Source organism: Jatropha curcas, chromosome 10, assembly GCF_041381405.1.
Source record: "Jatropha curcas cultivar XTBG-Jc1 chromosome 10, XTBG_Jcur_1.0, whole genome shotgun sequence".
NCBI classification, from domain to species: Eukaryota; Viridiplantae; Streptophyta; class Magnoliopsida; order Malpighiales; family Euphorbiaceae; genus Jatropha; species Jatropha curcas.
The window spans coordinates 815917-826743 of NC_143160.1; the positions used below are offsets into that span (position 1 = coordinate 815917).

General features: G+C 31.2%; 2 protein-coding genes across 3 annotated transcripts; both read left to right on the plus strand.

Annotated features, from left to right (window-relative positions):
* The first annotated feature begins 1168 nt into the window (after positions 1-1168).
* On the plus strand, positions 1169-3424 carry LOC105646237 (uncharacterized). 2 transcript variants are annotated; one of them, XM_037640011.2, is made up of 3 exons: positions 1169-1388; positions 1491-1566; positions 2705-3424. In XM_037640011.2, exon 3 carries the CDS (start codon positions 2753-2755, stop codon positions 3164-3166), a length of 414 nt encoding a protein of 137 aa, XP_037495939.1. In that variant the 5' UTR covers positions 1169-1388; positions 1491-1566; positions 2705-2752; the 3' UTR covers positions 3167-3424. The 2 variants fall into 2 exon arrangements, with proteins under 2 accessions (XP_037495939.1, XP_012087444.1); XM_012232054.4 differs by having other exon boundaries at positions 1169-1566.
* A 3630-nt stretch (positions 3425-7054) lies between these two features.
* On the plus strand, positions 7055-10489 carry LOC105646238 (beta-glucosidase 12). Its single transcript, XM_012232055.4, has 12 exons — positions 7055-7315; positions 7482-7551; positions 8113-8171; positions 8254-8329; positions 8424-8501; positions 8622-8709; positions 8802-9173; positions 9335-9552; positions 9651-9682; positions 9775-9877; positions 9972-10080; positions 10201-10489. Exons 1-12 carry the CDS (start codon positions 7148-7150, stop codon positions 10367-10369), a joined length of 1542 nt encoding a protein of 513 aa, XP_012087445.3. The 5' UTR covers positions 7055-7147; the 3' UTR covers positions 10370-10489.
* The last annotated feature ends 338 nt before the right edge of the window (positions 10490-10827 follow it).

A 10827-nucleotide genomic window follows, 5' to 3' on the forward strand; every position in this document is an offset into this window, starting at 1 on the left:
AGGAAAAACAAGCAAAAATTATAATTTAATTTAACTCATTTTTCTTAATGTGTGCAAGTTAAATCTGTACAAAATTATGAGACGGGATGAAATATATATTTTTATACATGTTTTTATTATTTAGTTTTAATCGTTCGGTGTTGTCTGAAATTCACTAGTCCAACTAATCCAAAATCACGCCGAGCAAGTATACAAATCAGGTAAAGCGCTCCCTCCCAAGATATTGTTATTATTACTTATAGTGACACCTTCGTTTGCACAGAGCTTATGTTCTAACCAACGTGTTAATTATAGATACTTATTTAACATGATTAAATGCTTTGTTAAAATGTAAGGATAGTAATCAATTGAGTTGCTTAATCCATCAAAAGTATACTTTTTTTTCAAGGCTTGCAATTATGACAAAAATAAAAACTTAATTTTTAAGTTAATAAAATTGTTTCCTAATATATTCATGCATGTATGGCATGATATAAACTTGTACATAGTGGCGGAGACACGGCTGGTGGCGGGAGGTGGCCCCGCTCCTACCTCCATTTTTTTCAATCCTATAAAATATTAAAAATATATTTTTATTTTTTAATTTAACCCCTTAATTAATATTTATTTTTTTACCTTCGTAATATTGAATCTTAGCTCCATCACTACTTGTGGTTGTGGAGTAGGGGATTTAGTCATAAAATAAAATACAATATAGTAAAGAACAAAAATTACAAAAAAAAAAAAAAACCCTTTCAAATTTTCACAATTAATTAAAAATCGAAACATTTTCATCGTTTTAAACTCTCTTGGAGAGACCAACGAATGTCGTGATAATAATAAAATTCAAAGTTAAATATACTTTGAAAATTCTTTTTGTAAAATAATTTGAATAGCTAATTAGGTTTAAATTTCAATTTTATTTTTAATGAATTAAATACTCGAGTTTTTTACTGCTAACTAAAAACCCGATGATTTTTATTTTGAAAAATTGGTATTATGCATTAATTTTATCCCACGTTGAGGTTTGAGGGGTTGAGGGTCAGGCAAGGAGTTAAGCAGAGATGACAGGAGTATCCTCTACTTATTAGTTGTTGCACAGTTACACTTTGCTCACTTACCACACTGCCCTTACAATTCAATATTCTTACACACATTAACACTCAGATACACATATATTACTAATTTACACTTCGAGCACACAGTTTACAGAGTCGCAAAGGCCTATCAACAAATATCTCTTCACGCTTCTTAGCTCCCTCCTTCTCCCTTTCTTTCTCTCTTTGTGTATTTCTGTCTCTTTTTCTCTGTGTAGGTGGTTTCATTTGGCTATGTTTTTCTGGGGGCCACGCCTTTAGTACTTTATGCAAATCCTTAATATCTTCGAATCTCGATGTTTCTTGATCTGGGTATCAAGTGTTTCTTCTTTAGATCATTATTTTAGACTTTAAAAATCTTTACTTTTGTCCATCAGCAGGGAAGAATCCAACTGGTTCTTGGTCTTTTTTCAGTTTTGTTTGTTTTCTTAACAGATTCAGAGTAATGGGTCTCTTGTTGAGGATGCAAATAAGCTTTTTCCAAAACCAGGTTAGTTTCTTTTCTTTCTTTTATTTGCATATTTTGATAGGAGCATTTGTTTGGTGGGGTATTTGTATTGCTTTTGGCTTTTGGTTTTTTCGGTTTTGAGCGTTGAAGCTAATTGAGTTTGTTTTGATTGTTAGTTCAGTTCTACTCAATCCTTTTATTTTGAAACTGAGAATTGCGATGCTTTTATTGGATCTTACTTTGAATAAGTTTATGGAGCTTGCGCGTGGCTTCAGAAGTACATGATTGTGGTTTGTTTCTTTTGTTCATTGTTTTCCATCATATCAAATTACTGATCCCTAATTTGAGTTGCTAAAAGGATGCACCTTTTCTTCCTTAATTGCAGTTTTTCTGTGATTTAGGATGCTGCCTTTCCGGCTATTGTTAGTAATTTTAGTATATGTTTTCAGTTTTTGATTGTAATTTCGTAAACATCAAAACGTTGTTTATGCTTTGATTGGCTTCTAGACTTCTATATTTCTAAACATTTATGTGAGAAGAAGAGAAGTTATTTATTATTTATTCCAAAGAATTCACTTATTGGGTTTTCTGAAAATAAAGCCTCAAGTAGACTCATCTGAACACTGTCATTAAGTTATATCAAGTTGAGTATTTCTTCTTTTGAGTTCATAATAAATAGAAAATCAAGACACTGATCTGAAATTTTGTCCTTTTGTTTTCTCTTGGCACAAACAAGGTAAAGTTAATGTTTTTATCAATAGATGGGTGGTTAGACACTTATATATATTAACTGGTGCCTTTTCTTTATTTTTTCTCTTTATGAGGTGCTGATGAAATGGGTTATTGCCTTTTGGACATACCTGTTTTCTGTAATGAAGTATTGAATTGAAAAGGAATCATCTTAATTTAAGCATATAAAAGAAATGAAATCATGCCTCCAGTTGTAACTTCAATCCCAAAAATGGTGCTAAACGCACACAAGCTTTTATTCTTGCAAAACCTGAATGATAGTTTGTATTTTGTAATATGTCAGATTTTAAGCACGAGGGTACTCTCTCTCTCTCGCTTCAGTGAAAAGTGTATTTATCATTTATCATGCTTCCTGTTTAAAATTGCATTCTGAAAATTTTGTGTAAATTAATATCTTAGCATTTTCTTTTCTTCCTTTTTGGTTTGACAGAAATATTCTTTGTCCGTATGAGTTGTTCTTTCACGTTATTGTAAAGTTATGGGTAGAGGTAGAGGAAAGGGAAAAAAATTGACTGTTAGCAATCATGAGGATCCTGGAAGTGGTGAGGAAGAGAAAATTCCTGCACAAAAGAGAAGAGGAAGGCCTCAAAAACCATTGAAGGATGATATTGATGAAGAAGAAGTTGAAAAAATAGAGGAGGAAGATGGAGAGAATGGAAAAACAGGGATTACAAGCAAAGAGATAAAAAGTCCAATAGCAGCAGAAAATGGAAAGAAAAGGAAGCGATACTCACAAGCAAAGGAGAAGCCTGATTCAGTTAAGGAAGAAAATGGTGTTACTACCAGATCAAGTACTGATGATTCCACTAAATCAAATGGATTCCGGCATAACGGAAGCAGGCGGAAAAACAAGCCTCGACGAGCTGCTGAGGCAGGTGTTGAATGCAAATGATGATTGGCATGACTTTACGTGGGTCATTTATGATGGGTCTCTTGTTTTGACTTGCTGGATGAATTACAAGATTGGACGTGAGGCCTAGTAAATCTCTAGTTCCACATTGTTTTTTGGTTTATTATTTTGAAGATCTTTTTGGCAACTTTCAATTGTTAATTCCTTTTCATTTTCATTGGGAGTTTTGAAACGTATTTGCTGCCTGTAATTTTTGATAATATTATTATGTTTTATATTATCACTAATATTTCATATCAAGTGATTTACATAACATGCTGTTGGTTTATTGCTTCAGCTCTAGAATTATGTCTGTTTTGATTGCTTTCCATGAATATTGAGTATGCAACTGATGGTTTGGATAGCACCATCAAATTTATAATCCTAGTGCTCCTTGTTCAAACTCTTGTGGAGCATAAGTGGTAGGTGAGTCTGCGCTCTCTCGAAAATTTATCCTCCTTTATTTGTTACAGTTATGCATGTTATCCAACGATTAACTAGCTGCTTGGAGACATAGAACTATGAAGTCTGCAAATATCTATCTTGTGTGTGGTATTGACTGATGAACTGTGTTTCTGACACTGTTGTCATATTGATTGATAGGTTTGCATGCATTACATTATTTTTTGTTTGCCATCCAGTTCCTTGATATATTGTAGTTCAGTTATCTTTACTTTGTCTACTGGTTCTATAGCTCCTTAATTATGTCTGATTGATTTCTTTAATTTTCCTTAGCAAAGGGGACATGCCGTAATAGAGATGTTTCTGTTTATTATTATCTTCTTTGTTTAAGAATTTGCACAGCTTTCTATTTGAGTTATGATCTTGTACTACTTTATTCTGGAGTACTTTTAAGGTTGAAAAGCTCGATTGGAAGGAATTGTCCATCAGAAGCTTCAATTGAAAGTCAGATATAAGGGAAAATGAAGCTGAGGAGCTTGAACAGGTCAGTTGAAAACCATAGGCATCTAACTAAATATTTGAACTTTTTATTGTTAATGGTTGATGAAGAGAAGCACAAAATGGAACATGGATAGTACGGATGATTTCACTATTTGTTGAGAGTTTCCAGCTGCCAGATATGAATATGATTCTAGATATTAAGATATATAACCTAATAGCTGACCTTCATTCTTCAAAATTATTCCCTGAGGCTAAGGATAAGATTGCTGAAAACTAATGATTTTTTTTATGTCTCTTTGGATAGTGCTAGTAAGGGTTTTGGTGCTTTGATGATGCTTTTTGGTTTGTACTTTGTCTAGTTGTCTAGTTGTCTTTGCGGTTTCAAACAGGAAAAAGAAATTCATTGAGGAATTTTATCAAACAAATTGCGTTCTACCACAGCAACTAATCATTTTGACTTTGAGCGAGAACACTGCATTGCTGGTAGTCAAACTATATCGAAAACTACACTACAACCCAAGAACTCCAGTTTTGAAAAACTTATGGGTATAAGTTAGGAAGATAAACAAACTCAAACCTAACTTTTTCAAATACTACAATCAATGAAATAGATTCTGAATCAATAATGTTTAAACTTTAAAAAATGGCAAGTGGTTACTAGTGAAGCACCTAACCGCCAAGGTAAGCATTAATGAAGGCACATGAAAAAAAAAAAAAAATACAAATCCAAATAAATATTCCAAATTTTCATGTGACTGTCTTACGTTTCTTCTATCGTTGTAAAATAAAAAGCTTTTGGATCCAACTCGCCCACTATGCGTACTGGATAGCACTTTCACTTCTAAGAGCTATTCTTGTTCTTTGTATTCTGAACTGTCATATTGTTGAAGCTCATCAGGTTGATAAGAAAAGCTTCCAGTAGTAAATGATGGTTGATGATCTTGAATGGCGCCCATCTTCAACAGTGCCTTTCCAAGGCAAAGGCAATGATGATCATCGGTTAAGGGGTGAAGATGAAGACGGTAAGAGAGAGGGAATAAGTCCAGAGAAAGAAAGACGCCCGCTTGTCTGACTGTATCTGCTGCGTGTAAAATTGGGCTTATTTATTGTACCCAAGTCCGTTATTACTCTAACGAACTTGTAAAACAGACCAAGTATTTATGCAATTATATTATTATTATTATTATTATTATTATTATTATTATTATTATATTAGTGTATGTATATATAAAATAACTAGGTATTATGCTCAAATAAAAACAAGCCTTTTACATTTATCTTCCAAAAATAAATAAATTTAAAAGGAGTTTAATCAAATGTGAAATTAATTAATAATTGCATTCATCTCAAATTAAAAGAAAAAGGAAATATAACTATTTAATTAGTTTGGTTTATTGTATTATATTATTGATATCTTATTGCTTGTTTAAGTTCATCCTCTCACTTCGGTTTAAAAAACAAAAAATTTGAAATTTAAGAATGACATTATACACTATGTCTGTCTCAAAAGGACCTAAAAATTTCAATTTCGGGAACACGAATATCCTCTGAATGCTAAGAGTATTGTACATTGGCCCATGAGTTTTGTTAGTACTATGGCCATGGGCCAATTTCTCGGATTGGGCTTGGTAAAAGCCCAATAACTTAAACTTCACCCCCCTTGCTGGAACTGACAAACTATAATACTTATTACATTTGGAATTTCACATTTCTTAAAAAAATTATTAAATTTATTTAAGTTACAATAAATTATTATTTAAATTCACCGTATTACCCTTAATTTAATGCTAATACTCTAAAAAAACCAGTAAATTGAAGTAATAATTATCAATCATATACAAAAAATAAATATAGAAAAAAAATATTTATTACTTCTTGAAATCACAAATGTGATAAGTATTTTGGAACAAAGCGAACTATTTTCTCAAATGTGACAAGTATTAAGAAACAGAGGTAATATAAAACAGGTCGCTTGATTTTTTCTTGCTAGGATATTTAAGGGCGATCATTACCCATCTATAGAATAAACAAATTAAATAAAGTATTTTCTATAAAATATTCTAATTTTATTTTTTTCAATTATATAATTAAAAATATCGTCGTTTTAATAAAAATATTAAATTTTATTGATTTGGTTGCGAAGAAAATGACGAGTCTTTCTTATTTCTTATAAAGATGTAATGATTTTTTGTTTGTACCCTATATAACATCATCAACCCATATATATGTATATATATATATATTTTTTTGTTTTAGTCAACAAATATTATTTATATTGTCAAAACTTGATTAGAATAACTTTTCCTCTTACTACATGCAAAAAGAAAACAAGTAATGACAAATGGTCTAAGGTATGAGGTGGCAATATTAGCAGAAATAGACCTTAATTTAGTCAAATTAATATAATCATATTAAGATTACAACGGCATCATAATTGTCCAAATCTAATTAATAATTAGTTGTCATTTATCATATTTGCGCATTCAATTAAATAACAAATAAACCAAATTTAATAAATATCCTAAGGGGTGGAGACCATGATCTCTTGTTTTTATTATAAAATCGTAATTGGATCGTAGCGTGGACCTTGCCCTCCGATCCAAGTGGAAAATACAGGATTGCCGTTCAAGCACGTTTTTTTAATTTATTTTGTTTTATTTACTCTTTTTTTTTTATTGTCCTCTCCTCCTATATTAATTGGTTTGAATGATTATATCTCTCTGTCTCCTCTAAAAAATGATATTTAATAAATATCTAAGATATTAATTTAAATGAAAAAATATGGAATCAATTTTTTACTTTTTATAAATATAAAATTTTAAATATAATTATTATATAAAATACATCATAAACAGACAAATTTCAAATACTAATATTTTTCTTTTTATTAGAATTTTTAATTTTTACGAAGCAAAAGGAGAAAAGAATATGAAATAGAAAATTCATGGCCACAATTAACTTAATCTTATGTTGAAAAAGTAAATTGGATAAAATATATTATTTGTTCTATGAGTCCCTCGACTCTAAATATAGAGAGGAGAAATGAAATGAGAGGGGGTAGTCTTGTGCAGCAAATCAAAGATGAGAATCCAAAAGAATCAAAACTACTTTTTGCTTAGCCTCCTACTTGTTCTTGGCTCAGTGACTAGCAATGCAGTATCTGTGGAATCCAGATACGATACCGTTTCATTTAATCGTAGCAGTTTTCCAGTAGGTTTCCTTTTTGGAACAGCTTCATCGTCTTACCAGGTTAGTTTTCGGTGTTTCCGAACTCTCTCTCTTTCTCTCCGGCTTAATTATGATATTAGCAGAATAGCTTTTAGCCCTAATTGTGCCGTTTAGGTCTGTTCTTTTTCACCAAAACAAAAGAAAAGAAAAGTTAATATATTGAGATGCTAAAACACTAATTTGGCAGTATGAAGGTGCAGCGAATGAAGGGGGCAGAGGACCAAGTATTTGGGATACTTACACGCACAGATATCCAGGTCCCTCTTCCTTCTATCTTATAATAATAACTAAAAATGGAAAAACAAATTGTTTATTTCTTTGATCGAGGATTAATGGATTAAATCATAAATTGTTTGTATATTTTCTTCGGTTTGGATCATTCTATTGTTCATTGTCCCCATTTTGCCCATAAGATTTAGGAGTTCAGATGTTATATGGGTTTATTCGGTTTTCTAACAAATAAAAAAAACTAAAAATTTATTGTGTTCACAGGAAAACTGTGTCTTTTTCTACTTTGTTCTATACAGTAACAGACGTGATGTATGATCCGTAATCAATTATCATGTCTGCCATGTGCTTCTATATATGTGTCTTGATATAGGACTGTACTAGTGTTGAAATTACATATTTTCCTCTTCTTAATTATTGTCCCTATTTCTAGATGTTGGCTGCTATTTTTTAAATATTAGATTAAATTAATTTGTGGACTGACTGTTTTTCTTTTAAATATAATATTAGTTTTTTTTAATTAATGTTAACTATGTTGATAATTATAAATATATTATAAAATGTAATGGTGGTTTGATTTTAAATTACAGGTAAAATAAAGGATGGGAGCAATGGAGATGTGGCTATCGATGCATATCATCGATACAAGGTAAAAAGGAAAAACAAAAGGTCCCAACTTTGCTTTTTGGACTCTCTCATATTTTTTATTGTCAATTTAATTAATGTTACAGGAAGATGTTGGGATAATGAAAGAGATGGGCTTAGATGCTTACAGATTTTCTATTTCATGGTCTAGAATTTTACCAAGTAAGATTGGTTGTCCTTAAACAAGTTGGAATAGTTGTAATTATGGATTTTGAGATCTAATATCTATTAATTGAAATAAAATACTACATTTCAGAAGGGAAGCTAAGTGGAGGAGTGAACAAAGAGGGAATCAAATACTACAACAACCTCATCAATGAGCTTTTAGCCAATGGTTGTGCTTTAATCTCATAATAATTTAATTATTTATTTTATCACCCGTGTAATGTAATTATTATTTATTATTGTTGTTTCTTAATTTGCCGTAAATATCAATGTATAAGTGCACGTGCAGGTATTCAACCCTTCGTCACTCTCTTCCATTGGGATCTTCCTCAAACCTTGGAAGACGAATATGGTGGTTTTCTTAGCTCTAAGATTGTGTAAGTTAACCAAGAAACGAATACATTTTTATTAACTATTTGAAACAATTTAGTGTGGTAATTTTACTGGTTAATATTTTGGGAATGTAAAGGAAAGATTTTGAAGAGTATGCGGGTATATGCTTCGAAAACTTTGGAGACAGAGTGAAACATTGGATAACACTGAATGAACCCTGGAGTTTGAGCAGTGGTGGATATGCATTAGGCATTTTAGCGCCGTTTAGATGTTCAGATTGGCAGAGATTGAATTGTACAGGCGGGGATTCAGGAACTGAGCCCTATATTACAGCGCACAACCAGCTTCTTGCTCATGCCGCTGCTGTTAAATTGTACAAGACAAAGTATCAGGCAACTCAGAAAGGCATCATCGGAATTACCTTAGCGTCTAACTGGTTTGTGCCTTTCTCGAAAGCGAAGAATCAACAAAATGCTGCAAAACGAGCCCTCGATTTCATGTTTGGTTGGTATGTATATATTCTTTCAAACGCTCAATAATTAAATCATTTGTAGAATGTTAAATATGTCGAAATAATATTACTGAGTTATAAATCAAGAATACTCCTTCCCTTCTAATAATAGGTATTGTTGCATTGTTGAAATTTCCTTTAAAAATGTTTTATTGTAGGTTTATGGAGCCAATAACATATGGTGACTATCCACACACACTAAGGTCTCTTGTCGGGAACCGATTACCCAAATTTACAGAAAAGCAATCCGAAATGCTAAAAGGGTCGATCGATTTTCTTGGGTTGAACTATTATACTGCTAATTATGCAGCCTATGTTCCTTTTTCTAATGCTATTAATGCTAGCTATTTAACTGACGTTCGTGCTAAACTTTCATGTAAGCTCAGATTATCTTCACTAATCACCTTTTTGTTCTTTCCAAATTTTACAGCCAAACATAATTAACAATCCCTTGATTTTTTCTTGTGTATGCAGCTGAGCGTCGTGGGATTCCAATTGGTCCTAGGGTGTGCTAATGCTATGCCTCAACTCAGAATAATTAATAATTAATAATCAAATCAAAATACTTAATGAGATAATTACCACTATTTCTTTGCAGGCAGCTTCAGACTGGCTCTATGTTTATCCGAGAGGAATTCGAGATCTTTTATTGTACACGAAAGAGAAATACAGGAATCCCCTTATTTATATAACTGAGAATGGTAAATATATAATTAACTATTTTATATAATTAACTATTTTCATTTCAGCATTAATGCAATAAAAGAAAATCAAAATGTTTATTTTTCTTTGTAGGTATTGACGAGTTCAATAATGGCACACTAACACTAGAAGAACAGCTGGTTGATCATATGAGAATCGATTACTACTATCGCCATCTTTCTTTCCTTAGAAAAGCAATCGAGTAAATGCTTAATTAAATATTAATTACCTCATCAATTTGTTTCTCGTTTTTTTTTTTTTTTTTTTTTTTATGTAATTAGAGATGTTTAAAGTTAATTAATTTGTTGATGTGGCCGTGCAGAGATGGTGTGAATGTGAAGGGATATTTTGCATGGTCATTACTGGATAATTTCGAATGGAGTTCAGGTTATACTGTGCGATTTGGCATCAACTACGTAGATTATAAAAATGGGTTGAAAAGATATCCCAAGCTTTCTGCTCGCTGGTTCAAGAAGTTTCTCAGGAAATAGAGCATTTCTATGTATAATGTTTTTTTTACTCCTTCCGTTTCATTTTGTTTGCATGGTTTGACAATACCCGCATATTAAGAATTTAGTCGATAAAAGTTATTTTGCTTTTTTTACCCTTAATTCATGAAGATATTAATAAAAGTCTTTCATGTAATGAACAATCATAAAGGTTATCGTGGAAAAATAATTATTTACATATCTAGATTTAAAAATCTTAAAAACATTTTGAAACATTCAAAAAAAGAATAATAAAGAAATGAAATAGGACGGAGAGTATATTATTTTTCACTAATAAATTGGAGGATAATTATACTTTCATACATAATTTCCTTCAATTAAATGAGTAATTAATTATTTAGTCCTTAAATTTTGTTATAAATTCCATTTAAGTATAATAAAATAATAATAATATTTATACAGCTATTAAAATAACTACTAAATTGTCACGACCCATTTTC